Source organism: Suncus etruscus, chromosome 9 (genome assembly GCF_024139225.1).
Source record: "Suncus etruscus isolate mSunEtr1 chromosome 9, mSunEtr1.pri.cur, whole genome shotgun sequence".
Classification (NCBI taxonomy): Eukaryota; Metazoa; Chordata; class Mammalia; order Eulipotyphla; family Soricidae; genus Suncus; species Suncus etruscus.
Genome location: NC_064856.1, coordinates 108,889,425 through 108,905,436, shown reverse-complemented (window position 1 = coordinate 108,905,436; position 16,012 = coordinate 108,889,425). Strand labels below are relative to the sequence as shown.

General features: G+C 52.0%; 1 protein-coding gene and 1 non-coding gene across 2 annotated transcripts; one reads left to right on the top strand and one right to left on the bottom strand.

Annotated features, from left to right (window-relative positions):
* Window positions 1-2,782: 2,782 nt before the first annotated feature.
* ARL2 (ADP ribosylation factor like GTPase 2) lies at window positions 2,783-9,639 on the bottom strand. The gene is made up of 5 exons (XM_049780142.1): window positions 9,536-9,639; window positions 7,485-7,595; window positions 5,494-5,656; window positions 4,108-4,188; window positions 2,783-3,204 (listed from the first exon to the last, which is right to left on the bottom strand). Exons 1-5 carry the CDS (start codon window positions 9,598-9,600, stop codon window positions 3,070-3,072), a joined length of 555 nt encoding a protein of 184 aa, XP_049636099.1. The 5' UTR covers window positions 9,601-9,639; the 3' UTR covers window positions 2,783-3,069.
* Window positions 9,640-14,930: 5,291 nt separating this feature from the next.
* On the top strand, window positions 14,931-15,063 carry LOC126019307 (small nucleolar RNA SNORA51). The gene has a single exon (XR_007499035.1). It is a non-coding gene; the product is annotated as a small nucleolar RNA SNORA51 (small nucleolar RNA).
* The last annotated feature ends 949 nt before the right edge of the window (window positions 15,064-16,012 follow it).

The following is a 16,012-nucleotide window of genomic DNA, read 5'->3' as shown; positions in this document are numbered from 1 at the left end:
GCATGGTGTGGTTTCGGCCACTGCACTTTCTGCATCCTGCTGGCCTTGGGGAAGTGTGGAAACTTGGCGCTTTTGTCTCTCACTAGCCATTCTCTTTAAAAAATTGGTTGGTGGAGTCAGACAGTACAGCAGGCAGGCTGTTTGTCCTGCAAGAGTTCAGCCCGACTCAATCCTAGGATCCCATAGGATTCTCCAAGCACCACTAGAAGTGATTCCTGCGGCAAAGCCAGCTGCAGCCCCAAAACAAATAAATAAATATGGATTTAAAGTGCTTGCCTTGCTGATGGCTGATAGAGGTTTAGTCCCCTGGCCACCACCAGGTGGTGATCTCTGAGCACAGAGCCAGGAGTAAACGCTGAGAACAGTCAGGTGTAATTCAAATCTACCTCCTCAAACAAAAAGCTTAACATTTTTTTCTTGGGGCCAGAGTGATAGCACAGTGGTAGGGCATTTGCCTTGCATGCTGCCAACCCAGCATGGACCCACGTTCAATCCTTAGCATCCCATATGGTCCCCCGAGCCTGCCAGGAGCGATTTCTGAGCACAGAGCCAGGAATAACCCCCTGAGTGCAGCAGGATGTGGCCCCAAAACATAAAACAACCAAAAAAGAAGTGCTTACCTTGAATATGGCAGACCCGAATTCAATCCACAGTAAAACACAGGGTTCCTTGCGAACCCCAGGGTTGATTCCTGAGCACAAACCAGGAATAAATCCTGAGCATAGCCAAGTAACCCCACCATTTTATTTTGGGATTTGGGGCCCTATATAGGGCTAAGGACCCACCTAGGCTCTGCTACAAGCCACCTTAGTGCCTGGGCCACTTTCTTTTCTCATTGTCAGAGTTTTGTATCTGCTCAGTGGTGCCAAAGGTCAGAGCAGTGCTAGGATATGACGCGCCTCACATATGCAAGGCCCCACTACTAGCGCCTGAGCCACTTCCTGGGTCTATAATTTACTTCTTTTAAAAAATGTTATTTTGGGGCTGGAGCAGTGGCACAGTGGCAGGGCATTTGCCTTGGAAGGACTTCGGTTTGATCACCCGACTTCCCATATGTCTCCCAAGCCAGGAGCAACTTCTGAGCACAGAGCCAGGAGTAACCCCTGAGCATCACCGGGTGTGGCTCAGAAACAAAAAAGTTATTTTGGTGGCTGGAGCAATAAAACAGCAGGGAGGGTGCTTGCCTTGAATGTGGCTGACCTGATCTGGACATCCCTTATGGTCCTGAGCATCACCAGGAATGATTCTTTTTTTTGTTTGTTTTTGGGCCACACGCAGTAGTGCTCAGGGGTTACTCCTGGCTGTCTGCTCAGAAATAGCTCCTGGCAGGCAAGGGGAACCATATGGGACACCGGGATTCGAACCAACCACCTTTGGTCCTGGATCGGCTGCTTGCAAGGCAAACACTGCTGTGCTATCTCTCCAGGCCCAGGAATGATTCTTGACTATAGAGCCAGAATTAACCCCTGAGCATTGCCAGGCATGGCCCCAAAACAAATATTGTGGGTGTTTTTTGTTGTTGTTTTTGCCACATCCAGCTGCATTCAGGGATTACTCCTGGCTCTGCACTCAGAAAACACTCCTGGCAGGCTCAGAGGACCATATGGGATGCTGTCAGTCCTGGGTCCACTGCATGCAAGGCAAATGCCCTACCTGAGTGCTATCTCTCCAGCCCTAGAAACGTTATCTTTTTTTTTTTTTTTTTTTTTTGGTTTTTGGGTCACACCCGGCAGCGCTCAGGGGTTCCTCCTGGCTCTAGGCTCAGAAATTGCTCCTGGCAGGCATGGGGGACCATATGGGATGCCGGGATTCGAGCCACTGTCCTTTTGTATGCAAGCAAACGCTTTACCTCTTCGGCCCAAATTATATTATCTTAAGGTCAGAGAATTAGTACAGTGGATAAGGAATTTGCCTTGTACAAAGCCAACCTGGGATTGATTAGTAGCACCCCATAGCCAGCCAGAAGTGATCCTTTAGCACAGGAACAAGCCCTGAGCACCACCAGGTGTGGTCCCTTCACCCAACAAGTTAGACATTGTAATGTACCATATTGTCAGTGATAAAGCTTCAGTATACAACATGCTGATGCCACCTTCCCCTGCCCAGAATTCACTTGTGTGTGTGTGAGGGTTATTTCTTCCATACCCTGATAATGCTCACTCCTGGCACGGCTCAGGGACTATATGTAGTCTGAGGATGGAACAAGTCAGGAGCGTGCAAGGCAAATGTCCCACCTACAGTATTATCTCTCCAGTCCTCATAATTCAAACCTGTATGTGTGTGTGTGTTTTGGGCCATACCTGGTGATGCTCAGGGGTTACTCCTGCCTTTACACTCAGGAATCATTCCTGGTGGTGCTCAGGGACCAGATGGCTGTGTGCAAGGCAAGAGCCCTTCTCGCTGTTCTGTCCCTCTAACCCTGACTTCAATGTTTCCTTCTCCAAGAATCCCACACCTGGGGGCCAGAGTGATCGCACAGTGGGTAGGGCTATTGCCTTGCATAAGGCTTACGCAAGTTTGATTCCCGGCATCCCGTATGGTCCCCTGAACACATTAGGAGTAATTTCTGAATGCAGAGCCAAGAGTAACCCCTGAGCACTTCTGCTTCTGTCTCCCCACAAAATAACCTACTCCGAAATAGAAGCCCACCTGGATTCTTGCAAACAACTGAATTTTGACCCTTTCCTGTGATCTCGTAATTTCTGCATATCCCCTATGCCTTTCTGTCCCCCGGACTGTTCCAGGCCATCACTTACAGCCAAGGACTCAACCAACCTTTGGGTCACTGGGGTAAGGAAAGTTTTATTCTCACAGCGGAGCATAGGGTCAGACCCCCAGCTTGGGGCAGCAGAGACCAACCTCCCCTCCCCCAGCCTTCTCCCCCTGCTGCAGCAGCTGCCGATGGGCCAGGTCAGGTGTCTGGGGGACAGCTGGGGAGCAGAGGGCAGTAGCAGCAGCAGGTTCCGATGTGGGCTTGGAGTGTTAGTTGGCCAGGCAGGCCCCCATGGCCCAGGGATGGTGCTGGCAGAGGAGAGGAAGAGGGGGCTCTGCTGGGCTCTGCTTGGCGGCTCAGTCAGCAGTGAAGATGCGACTGGAGATGTCGGAGAGGAGCCAGTCGATGCCGGCCAGCAGGTTCTCGCCGGTGTAGGCGCTGCAGCCCTGGATGCACCAGTGGTGGCTGCGGATGGAGTCCAGCTCTAGGACCTGTGGTGCGGGGAGAGGCGGTGAGGTGAGGCCCCTGGAGGGGATGCCAGCATTCCGGGCTCTGTCTGAGCTCGACACCCTCATTCGGGAACCAAGTAGAAACAGTTGGGCCTAGGCCCTGCGTATGACAACTGGCATCTTGGTTCTTCCCTTAATACCCACACGACTCCCCTTCTCCAGTCATGGACAATATCAGATACTTTACTGAGGAGGATCTGAAAGCTCAGAGACTCTAGGCCACCTGCCTGAGGTCACACAGCTCAGAGGCTGCAGATCTCTGAGAGTCCCATCGACTGGTTCTCTTCCCGTTTCGGGGCCACAACCGGCAGTGTGCAGAGGCTCCTCTGCTTGGGGGTCGCTGCTGGTGACACTGGGGGACCATGTGGGACTCCCAGCCCACCCCACTGGCTCTTGTTCTGGTGCTCAGAGTCAAGGGCTCCTAGCTGGGCTCCTGGCTGGCTCGTGACCTCAGCGACTAGCTTCACCCCTCAAAGCCTGTGTGTGGGAATAGAGGTAATTCAAGCCACGGGCCCACCTCCTTCCAGTTGGCTGAACCCATTTTCCCTGGCTGAGCCCATTCCCAGGTCTGCTATCCTCCTTGGCCCCCGAACCCCTCCAGGCTGAGAGGCTCCCCTGTGTGACTGCTCTGTGCAGGCCCCTGCTCCAGAGCCCTCAGAGGTTCCTTTTAAGGGCCAGGGCCATAGCACAGCAAGGAGGGCATTTGCCTTGCATGTGCCCAACCCAGGTTCGATCCTCTGCATCCCATGTGGTCCCTCGAGCCTGCCAGGAGTAATTTCTAAGCACAGAGCCAACGGTAACCCCTGATCACCGCCTGATGTGGTCCCAAAACAAGCAAACTGAAGAAAGATGCCCTTAAGTCAGTGTACAAGAGCCTCATCTCACCTCCTGAATGGCTCCAGAGGAAAGTGCTCCCGGCAGGTCTTGCTTGTTGGCAAAGATGAGGAGAGTTGCTCCAGCCAGGCGCTGGGGAGAGAATAGGGTGTGAGAGTGGAGAGAGATGGGGTCAAAGGGCAGCCTGGGAGCTGAGGCAGGGGAAGAGGGGCATGGTTGGGGTAGTCCCTGATAAGCAGGACACATCTCTAGGTTTCGCTTTCCTTCGCTGTAAGCCAGGAGATGAGCCTGGAGTCCTCTGAGCTTCTAGCTGGTTCCACAGGAGGTGCAGGGCACCAAGGAAGAGGTTGTCCAGGCCCCACTGGAGGTGCCTGTCTCCACCCCACTAATGAGTCCCTGAAACTTCCCTGCTCCTAACATGCCTTACTAGGCCCCCAGTTCCTCTGGTTCTAGGGCTCAGAGCCCATCACCGTAGATGGGTGGCCCCAGCCCTGATTAAGGGCCTTGCTGTGAAGGCAAAGCCTGGTCTGGCTCTTCCACTGGGCCCTTGTGGTCCTGCTCTGAGTATGGGTTTGGGGGTCTTGTTCTCTTGGGGTCTTCCGTCTCACCCAAGATGGTCCCACATTGTGTCTGCACACGTATGAATTCCCTCTCTTGCTCTCACAAATGTTCAGAGTGCAGGGTTGGAGTGAAAGCACAGAGGGAAGAGTTTGCTTACACAGGGCTAACCCGGGTTCCATCTCCGGCACCCTATAGGGTGACCTTGCCAGGAATGATCCCTGAGCCAGGAGGAAGCCCTGAGCACTGTCAGGTGTGGCCCAAACACCTCCATCTCCAAAAAAGACCCTCAGATGGCCCAGACAACCAACAAATCATAAATTCATTCTAAGGCAATGCCAGCCTTAGTGGAGGGGTTGTGCCTTGCCTGAGGACACACAGCAAGAGAAACCTGACTCCTAACCAGGCTCCTTTGCTTCCTAAAGCCTCACACGCTGGCCCTGAGTCACCTTCCCAAAGCAGGGTTCAGGGCCAAAGTGATAACACAGCAGGAAGGGTGTTTGCTTACATGCGGCTGACCCAAGTCCGATCTCGGGCATCCCAGAGGATCCCCAAAGCACCGCCAGGAGTGATTCCTGAGTGCAGAGCCAGGAGCAATTGCCAAGCATTGCCAGTGTGGCTCAAAAACAAACAAAAATGCTAACCCCCAAAGTGGGGTTCAAGGTACAGGCATGGAGGCTCACAGAGACAGAGCAGTGAGGTCACAAGGTCTTGGGTCCCACATAAGGGTGGGTCTTGGTCTTTGATGACAAGCCTGCAAGGCGGTGGCCCTCTTGGTTGCCTCCCGAGGGTGAGGGTCCAGGGGCAAACCAGACCATGTGCTGTCACTCAAAGCAGGTGTCCCCGATGGACCCCGGGGCCACTCCCCACCCCGCCCACCTCCTCCACCAACAGGCTCTGCAGCTCCCGCTGACAGTCCTCCATGCGCTGGCGGTCGGCGCTGTCCACCACCCAGATGAGGCCGTCCGTGCTCTCGAAGTAGTTCCGCCAGTACGACCGCAGCGACTTCTGGCCCCCCACGTCCCAGATATTCAGCTTGAATCTGGCCAAGAGGTAGGGAAACCAAAAACAGTGAGTGGCCCACGGAACACTGGAACCTCCATGCCACACGAAAGACTCCGCCACAGCCATTAGGAAGAATGAAATTGGATCATTTGCTTCTATGGGGATGGAGATGGAGAGTATCATGCTGAGGGAAATCGAGGCAGAGGGAGCAGAACACACATACAATGATCGTGGGATAGTTAAAAAATAATTAATACGGGGGCCAGAGCGATAACACAGCAAGTCTCAAACTCGAGGCCTTCGAGTTGTTGCGGCCCTCCGTACAACATCTTGTGGCCTGTGGCCGGCCTTCAAATATGCGATTTTTTAATTCGGTAAGCGAATAAACATGAATACTGCGATATTTGAAGGCCAGCCTCGGGCCACAAAATGTTGTACGGAGGGCCACAACAACTCATGGGCCTCGAGTTTGAGACCCCTAGGTTTGCCTTGCACATAGCTGACCCAGGCTTGATCCCTGGCTTCTCATAGATCCTGAGCCTGCTGGGAGTGATTTCTGAGCAGTCAGGAGTAACCCTAAGTGCCACTGGGATCGACCCAAAAACAAACAAACAAAAATAGAGAATAATATCCAGAGACAACTGAAATTAGGGCCAAGAGAACAGGTCCAATGTAGGACATTTGTTTTGTTTTGTTTTGGTTTTGGTTTTTGGGTCACACCCGGCAGCACTCGGGTTACTCCTGGCTCCGTGCTCAGAAATCACTCCTGGCAGGCTCGGCGGACCATATGGGATGCTGGGATTCGAACCAATGATCTTCTGCATGAAAGGCAAACGCCTTATCTCCATGCTATCTCTTTGATCCCAATGTGGGACATTTGTCACAAAGGTGGAAGGGGTACAGTTAGAGCAGAAAAGGGACCACTCTGGGCCCGGAGAGATAGCACTGCAGCGTTTGCCTTGCAAGCAGCCGATCCAGGACCAAAGGTGGTTGGTTCGAATCCCGGGGTCCCATATGGTCCCCCGTGCCTGCCAGGAGCTATTTCTGAGCAGATAGCCAGGAGTAACCCCTGAGCACCGCCGGGTGTGACCCAAAAAAACAAACAAACAAAAAAAGGGACCACTCTGACCATGATAGTTGGAAATGAAAGGAGGAAAAGGGATATGCATGATACCCTTCATTAATAATAGTGCAAACCACAGTGTCTAAAAGAAAAAAAGATAGAGGAGAAAAGTATCTAGCATAGAGGCAGTAATGTGAGGGAGGGAGGCAGAGGGAAAATGGGAACATGGGTAACAGGACACAAAAACTGGTAAAGGAATGGGTGTTGGGACAGTGGAAGACTAAAATTTAATCATAAACAACTCTCTGACTATTATATCTCATGGTGATTCAATTTAAAGAAACTTCTTTTTTAAGAAAAGGGTTGCAAGAGGCCGGAGAGATAGCACGGAGGTAAGGCGTTTGCCTTGCATGCAGAAGGTCAGTGGTTTGAATCCCGGCATCCCATATGGTCCCCTGAGCCCGCCAGGAGCGATTTCTGAGTGTAGAGACAGATGTGACCCCTCAAAAAAAATTAAAAAAAAAGAGAAAAGGGTTGCAGTGATAGCAACAGTGGGGAGGGCACTTGACTTGCACACAGCAAGTCCAGGTTGGATCCCTGGCATCCCACAGGGTCCCTCACCCCCAAGCACCATCAGGAATAATTCCTGAGTGCAGAGCCAGGAGGAACCCTCGAGCAACACAGGCTTTGGTCTCCAAACAAAAACAAATAAAAAATGGGGGCACAGGGGAGGGGGGAATGCGTGGTGAGGATCAGCCTGGCTCTGCCCACTGTCCCTTCCGGACCACCCTGTTCCGCTCACCCACGGTGCTCTAGAGTCTTGATGTTGAAGCCCAGAGTCGGGGAGATGGTGTCAATATCTTCCCCGTTAAACTTCTTGAGGATGGTGGTTTTGCCGGCATTGTCCAGACCACTGGTGAGCACCAGGTCAAGGAGGAAGCCCTGGGTGGTCGTGCATGGAGGGGACAGCTTTGTCCAGTCCTTCCTCAGAGGAGTCACCATTTTGTCCCCAAATAACCAAGATTCGTTGGACATGGGCCTGGCCCAAGAGAACCGTGAGAGTATCAATGTCTTTTTTGTTTATTTTGTTTTGGGTTTTGGGGCCACACCTGACAGCTCTCAGGGGTCACTCCTGCCTCAGAAATCACTCCTGGTAGGTCTAGGAGACCATTTGGGATGCCAGGAATCGAGCCCAGGTCCGTCCTGGGTTGGCCACATGCAAGGCAAATGCCCTACTGCTCTGCCATATCTCCGGCCCCAGTATCAGTGTCTTGACATCTCTTCTTCCCCTTGATGGCAACTGAATCCCAACACTAGGCCCCACCTCTGGCGCCGTGTGGGAACCACCAAAGGAAAAAAAATCTCCCTTTGCACAGATCAATCTTGGGGCACATGAGAAATGCCACCAGAGGCTGTTGGTGGTAGGCAAAGTCTTTAGCTGAGACCTGAACCCCAAGGAGCCAACTTTCTGCAGGACTAAGGCAAGAACATTCTTGGCAAAGAGAACAAGATCTAAGGGCCCTGGCTGGAGGGACAGTACAGAGGGAAAGGCACTTGCCTTGCACATGCCGGAACCCAGTCCCACGCCTGGCATGGCACACGGTCCCTCAGCCCCAGCACTGCCAGAAGTGATCCCTGAGCAGAGCCTGGTACGGAACCCTCTCTCCACCTCAAACAAAGAACCAAGTGTCTGGGAGCAACAACCCTATTTTGCTGTTTTTAGAACATTCCAAACCCTTTACTGTTGAACTGCAGACAAATGCATTTGTTTGTTCCAACAACCCCTTCTCTTTCCTTCCACAAGGAAGGAGGCTGCCTGTCATCCCCCTCTCCCAGCCTGTCACAGCCAGGCTGCATGTCATCATTTAGTCCGGGGGTCTCGGGCCCCATCACCCGTTTGCCTGATGATGGGAAGGAGAAACTGGTGGGGACCCACAGCCACCAGAAGGGACCACCAAGGACAAAAGGGTCTGCAGAAAGCCACTAGCCCCCTTCAACTGCCTCTCTCCTTCCTTCTAGGCCTTTGCTCCCCCCAAAGCAGCTTCCTAGGGCCTCACCTAGATCACTCAAGTGCCCCCAATTTAGCTTTAAATCCTCCTCCCATCCAGTACCTGACAGCAACCATCAAGTCTGGAGTGTGTGTGTGTGTGTGTGTGTGTGTGTGTGTATATATATATATTTCTTTTATTTTCCCCTGAGAACAGAACAGAATACCTTAAGCTCAGCATCTATTCAATACTGAAAATTCTGAGCTATTTTTAAAGCACGCACACTGCTATGACTTTCACCTCTGCGTTAACTGTGCCCAGGGGGAAGGAGAAGAAGAAGGTGAGGTTTTTGGGAATCGCAGGCTCCCTAAAATGACAGGTACATGGCCAGGAGGAGGGAAGGGGTTAGCGGGGACCCCCCCCCCACCCCGAGGCTGGCTGGGCCTGCTGTCAGTTGCATCACTGTCAGTTGCTCCTCCGGATTCTGACCTTGCGAGGGGGGAACGATCGGGTCCCCCCGAGATCGCGAGTTTGGGGGGGGCCCAGCGGCCTCGGGGAGATCAGAGGCAGGATCAGAGCTGGGGGCACCCCAAGTCTCCTCCTATCCCCAGCTGATGAGCTTAGGCCGCGATGCCCAGGAGCCCCCCCCGACCCCCAAGCCCCACAGAATCCTTTCCCACCCCAGCCCACCAGGCCCGGCCAGGCAGGGTCCAGCCCATCGGCGGCCCCACGTGAGTGACGCCTGCGGGGCAGTTGGTGTTGCCGATCGCGCCCAGTAGGGGGCGCCCGACATCGGCCGCTCGGAGGGGACCCCCCACCCACGGGGCCCGCACCCCAGGGCCCCCCGGCTGCGGCGCGAGGATACAGCATAAGCAGTCGCAGCTCCCGCTCCTTCTGCTTCATCTTCTTCAAAATGGTCAGGAGCCCCATGGTCCCGGCAGCCCCCTGCCGGCCGCCGCTACTTCCGAGTCCCGGACCGCCCCCTCTCCGTCCCGATTGGCTCGCGCGCCCGCGGAAGGCACGTTCTATTGGTCGAGCTACTTGCTAGGAACGCCCTCTCTTTATTTCTATTGGCTCTTGCGCGCCTTGACAACACGTTCTATTGGTCGAGCTACTTTAGAGAACCGCCTCCTCTCCATTCCTATTGGCTCAAGATCCCACTGACGGCACGTTCTATTGGTCGAGATACTTCCAGTCCCACAGTCCTATTGGTTAATCCCTGCCTAAGCCCCGCCTCCCTGTCACTTGATCGCAGCGCGGACGGCGGGCGCTTGGTCCAGGTCCCTGCAGCGGGCCCCGAGCTCGGGTTTGACCCTGAGCGGGGACCTGCGCGCCCCCCGGACCCCAGGAATTGGCGGCGGGTGCTCTTGGGGTCTAGCTGGGCTGCCTGGCGTGGCGAGGCGTAGGCGGTGTGACTCAGGGCGCTGGGCCTCAAGGCCCCTGAGGGTGTGGACAAGCTCTTTACTGGGCCCACTGCAGGGCTCGGAGCCTCGGAAGCTTGATGCAGGCCCCCCCCCCCTTTTTGGGGGAGAGTTGGGGGGTCACACTCGGCAGCCCCCAGGGGTTCCTCCTGGCTCTACGCTCAGAAATCGCTCTTGGCAGGCTCGGGGAACCATATGGGATGCCGGGATTCGAACCACCGACCTTGTGCATGCAAGGCCTCAATGATCCAGGCCCCTTTTGAAGCCTCGGCTGCACCCCAAACCCGTCGGTCCCGGTCCCAGGACCTCTCCTTCCCCTGCGTGGGTGGGTGATGCTTCTTTCCAGGGCGAATATGTCCCAGCTAGCTAGGAGCCTGCCACACCGAGATGTCCTGGCCCCTAACGGGACATGGCCACAAGAAGACTGGTCCTGCCCTTAAGGGGTTGATCTATCGACAGGATCAGTTCTCAATGGATCAATCACAAAATTGATCGGGACAGGGGGCCGGGGAGATAGCACAGCTGTAGAGCGTTTGCCTTGCATGCACCAACCCAGGACGGACCATGGTTCGATTCCTGGCATCCCATATGGCCCCTCGAATCTGCCTGGAGCGATTTCTGAGCGCAGAGCCAGGAGGAACCCCTGAGTACCTCCAGGTGTGACCCAAAAAACAAAACAAAACAAAACAAAAAAATCGGGACAGTGGCGGGGTCCATACATATTTGTTGTCCCTTGTTTGCCTTTGCCCGGGTTTGGTTCTTATACCAAGTGCTGGAGTCCAGGACTGGGAAGTCTGGTGGTCAAAGCAGAACAGAAGGAAGAGGAGGACCTGGAGCAGCTAGCTCTGAAGGAGCCCGGCGTGTGCCCCAGACCTGCTGATTATTATTATTGTTGTTCTTGTTATTATTTTTTTAATGGTTGCTCTTTTTTTTTTTTTTTTTTTTTTTTATGGTTTTTGGGCCACACCCGGCGGTGCTCAGGAGTTACTCCTGGCTTTCTGCTCAGAAATAGCTCCTGGCAGGCATGGGGGACCATATGGGATGCCAGGGATTGAACCCAGGTTGCCCACTTTCAAGGCAAAACACCCTACTTGCTGTACTATAGTTCCAGCTCCTTTTGTTTTGTTTTTAATAAAATTTGTAATTGAATCACCATGAGATTCAAAGTTGTTCATGATTGGGATTCAATTATACAATATTCAACATCCATCTCTTCACCAGGGCACATTTTCCACCACCAGTGTCCCCTAGTTTTCCTTCTGCCGTCCCCCCTCCCCCGCCATAGCAGACCTCTCTCTCTCTTACTCCCTCCCCTCCTGTGACCTTAGTTGCCATTTCCATTATGAAAGTGCGTGTTGTGTGAGGGGTGTCAGAATTAGCAGGTTGTGGGCACCTGAGGGCAGGAGACTTGACACCAGCACACCCAGGGGAAGACAGTTCACTGAGCCTAACTCCTGTCCAGAAACTACAGGGACCAACAACAGCAATAGGAAATGCCCAGAAATGGGGGAGGGGCCAGGAAGCAGCCTGGCCCCCCATGTCCCGGAAAGAGACACAGATATGCACACGTGAGCACTGATGACAGATTCATGGTGGCCCAGTTGGGAACAATGAGAACAGGAATCTAATGGCCACATGGGGGTTATTTCCTGTTTGCTGGCTTGTCTGGGATGAGTCCATGAAACCCCTAAGTAGAGTGGGGTGGGTCCCAGATGATGCTCAAAGGTCTGGGGCACATGCTTCTATACAGGAGGAGCCCTGAGTGCCATCCCTGGCATCTCAGAGTCCCCCACACCAAGCTAGGAGTCATCCCTGAGTATCGCCAAGTATAGGCCCCCCTAAAAAAGAAGGGTGAGCTGGAGCTGGTACCTTCCAGTATATCCATGTCTGATTCAGTGAATGAATCAAATTTCAATACTATTTTAATGTTTAAAAATAGTAATATTGACCAAGTTTGATTTCCTGCATCACATGTACAGAATAACAGCAATAACAAACCAGTTGGGGCTGAAGTGATAGCATAGCAGATAGGGCATTTGCTTTGCATGCTGCCAACCTGGGTTTGATCTCTGGCATCCCATATGGTCTCCTAAGCCTGCCAGGAGTCTAAGCACAGAGCCAGGAGTAACCCCCTATGTGGTCCCCAAACAAACAAACAAACAAAAAACACGAGTTTAAGGCTGGAGCAATAGTACAGTGGGTAGGGAACTTGCCTTGCATGCAGCTGACCTGGTACCCTATATGTTCCCTTAAGCCTGCTAGGAGTGACTCCTGAATACAGAGCCAGGAATAAGTCCTGAGCATCACTGAGTGTGGCCCCCAAACAAAACAAAGCAAAAATATAAAAGCAGGAGTTTAAGGGCCAGACTGTTAGTGCAGCAGGTAGGGCGCTTGTCATGCATGAGACCCACCCAGGCTAGGTTCCCCAGAGAGTAATTCCTGAGTGCAGATCCAGAAGTGACCATGCATTCCCCCAGCATCATCAGGTATGGCCCCAAAGAAAAACAAAAATAAATAAAAACGAGTTTACTAAGCAGGGGAAGAACGGATTTGGGTGGAGGAATGGTCAAGGGTTAAGGTGTTTGTCTGCACGCAACTGATGATCCCTGAGACCTCCAGAGGGCGCTCCTGAACACAGGACTGGAATAGCCCCTTCACTGCCAGGTGTGGCCTAAACACCAATAACAACAACAACAACAAAGAAAGAAGCTCAGCTTCTTCCAAACTCCCGGGTGTGGAGTTTGGACCACACCCAGCTGTGCTCTGGGGTTACTCCTAGCTCTGCACTTAGGAATCAGGCATGGTAGTGCTGAGAGATGGATGGAGGAGCTATGAGAAACTGGGGATCAAACCTGAGTCACTAAATGCAAGGTAAATGTCCTCCCCTCTGTACTATCTCCCAGCCCCTGTTCAATCTTTTTGATATGACCTTGCCTCCCCATACATCTTTTTTAATCACAAAGGGGAAATAAACAGAATTCTTCTTGTTCTGGAATAAAAGCCAGAGGAAAGATAAAAAATAAGAAAAAAATTGATAATAAGAAAGAAAAAGTAAGAAATAATGGGCCGGAGAGATAGCACAGCAGTGTTGGCCTTGCAAGCAGCCAATCCAGGACCTAAGGTGGTTGATTTGGATCCTGGCGTCCCATATGGTCCCTCGTGCCTGCCAGGAGCTATTTCTGAGCATAGAGTCAGGAGTAACTCCTGAGCGCTGCTGGGTGTGGCCCACAACCAAAAAAAAAAAAAAAAGAAATTATAAAAATATAATTGCTGGGCCGGGCGGTGGCGCTGGAGGTAAGGTGCCTGCCTTACCTGCGCTAGCCTAGGAGACGGACCGCGGTTCAATCCCCCGGCATCCCATATGGTCCCCCAAGCCAGGAGCGACTTCTGAGCTCATAGCTAGGAGTAACCCCTGAGCGTGACCGGGTGTGGCCCAAAAACCAAAAATAAATAAATAAATAAATAAATATATATATATATATATATATATATATATATATATATATATATATATATATATAATTGCTGGGGGCTGGAGAGATAGCATAGAGGTAAGGCGTTTGCCTTTCATGCAGAAGGTCATTGGTTCAAATCCCAGTATCCCATATGGTCCCCTGAGCCTGCCAGGAGCGATTTCTGAGCGTAGAGCGCTGCGGGGTGTGACCCAAAAACAAAAACAAAAACTATATATATATAATTGCTGATCATTAAGTACAAGTCATGAAACAGCCAAGTATTTTGTTTGCACAAGCCAGTCTTTACTTTTTTTTTTTTTTTTTTTTTTGGTTTTTGGGTCACACCCAAGAGCACTCAGGGATTACTCCTGGTTCTACGCTCAGAAATCGCCCCCAATAGACTCAGGGGACCGTATGGGATGCCGGGATTCGAACCACCGTCCTTCTGCATGCAAGGCAAAGGGTCTGTGCTATCTCTCCGGCCCCTCTTTACTTACTTTTATTTTGTGTTTTTGTTTTTGTTCCCAGCCATATGCAAAGCCACATGCAAGACAAGCTTCTTTTTGGGGGGTGGGGTTACTCCTGGTTCTGCACTCAGAAATCACTCCTGGCAGGCTCTGGGTGCCAGGGATCGACCCCAGGTTGGCTGTGTGCAAAGCAAAGCATAGGGCCTCCCTGCTGTGCTATCCCCAAGACAAGCCTCTTAGCCCCTGTCCTAGCTCTCTGGCCCCAGATTAGAATTTATTTCTCAATTTATTCTAGTTCAATTTTTCCCAGAATAGCTAATACTGCCACGAGGGGGCGCTGGAATAATCCAGGGGTGACCACAGACTTGATGTGATGCGATTTAGGGGATGCCAGTTTCTGTTCGTTAAACTAAAGAAAGTAGATTTCCAGAGTGGCTTGGAGCATCTGTGTTTATTTGTTTGTTTTGTTTTTCTCTTTCTCACATTCTTTATATTCAGGAATGAGGGGGCCACACCTGGTTGTGCTCAGTGCTTACTCGTGGCTCAGTGCTCAGGCATCAGCCTCATTCTTGGTGGGGCTCAGGGGAAGTACGTGGGATGTTGGCAGGACTGAGTTTCCCTTTGGTTCTTTTCTGTAAAAGCCACGTTTTCTGTAAAAGCCTGTAACCTTTCTGGCTTTCTGGTAAGATGCCCCTTTTCCTTTTTCTTTTCTTTTCTTTTCTTTTCCTTTCTTTTCCTTTCTTTCTTTCTTTCTTTCTTTCTTTCTTTCTTTCTTTCTTTCTTTCTTTCTTTCTTTCTTTCTTTCTTTCTTTCTTTCTTTCTTTCTTTCTTTCTTTCTTTCTTTCTTTCTTTCTTTCTTTCTTTCTTTTCTTTCTTTTCTTTTCTTTTTTTGATTTTTGCTGCTCAGAAATTGCTCCAGCTTCCCAATGCTTACCAGAGGCTGTGTTCTTTACACTGACTGTATAGAAAGAGGAGGTACAGTAAATGCACCCCATATACACCTCAACCCAGGCCCTTTGCCTGGTCTGTATTGTGAATGGGGGGACAAAAAAAATAAATTGCTCCAGGCAGGCTTGGGGGACCATATGGGACACCAGGATTTGAACCACAGTCTATCTTGTGTTGGTTGCATGCAAGGCAAATGCCCTACCACTGTGCTATCTCTCTGACCCCAAGATGCCCCTTTTCTTTCTTTGATTTTGTTTTTGGGCCACACCTACTGGTGCTATGGAGTTACTCCTGGCTCTGTGCTCAGAAACCAATCCTGGCAGGCTTGGGGGATCATATGGGATGCTGGGGATCAAACCCAGGATAGCCCCATGCAAAACAAATGCCTCCCTGTTGTGCTCTCACTCTGGTCCCATGCTCCTTCTCTTTCTAAGACCCCAGGCCAGGGCAGCCGCTAGCACTGGCCAGCAACATGCCCAAGTGTCTGTTCTGTCCCGGTGAGGAGTAAACAGAGCTGGGAGAGTCTCTGAAGGGTCACAGCCATGATTGTTTTCCCTAGACCCCATTTTGCTTGGTTTGCTCCAGAAACCACCCATGCACACACACTGAGTTCAGCCCCTGAGTGCAGGCCAGTACTTCCAGGTCCCAACTCTATGGGGTTCCCTGGTGTGGGAGGCAGGGTGGCTGCACTGGGCTCTTAATACCCAGTGGGTCACCCGGGGTACCTAGTGTATTGGGGGGGTCTGCTTTCAAGAGCCTGGGGTATGGGAAAGTTCACTAGGTACCAGATCCCCACCTCACCTGTTCCTGCCAGCCACAAAGGAGACACCTTAGCAGGTGCCACCCACCCCTCAGGCGACACTTCTGTGAGATTCTTTTCCCTTGTCCCCTGCTTCCTACCAGGCCCTCAGGTTTGGGGGCGGTGTTCCCCACATGATCCCCGCGTCTGGGTCTGTCCGGAATGGGGAATGCTCCTTTCTTGCTTCCAAGGCTGGCTGGCCCTGGATCATGCCAACTGGGGAAGCTTCCAGAAAGTCCCTGAAGTTTAGGG

Bases quoted from the DNA above. Each gene is read 5' to 3' on its own strand.
- ARL2 (XM_049780142.1), bottom strand. From the start codon at position 9,600: ATGGGGCTCCTGACCATTTTGAAGAAGATGAAGCAGAAGGAGCGGGAG. The intron at 7,596-9,535 runs GTATCCTCGCGC...GGTGCTCACCAG, and splicing joins GAGCTGCGACTGCTTATGCT to TGGTCTGGACAATGCCGGCA. The intron at 4,189-5,493 runs GTGGGCGGGGTG...TTCTCTCCCCAG, and splicing joins AGAGCCTGTTGGTGGAGGAG to CGCCTGGCTGGAGCAACTCT.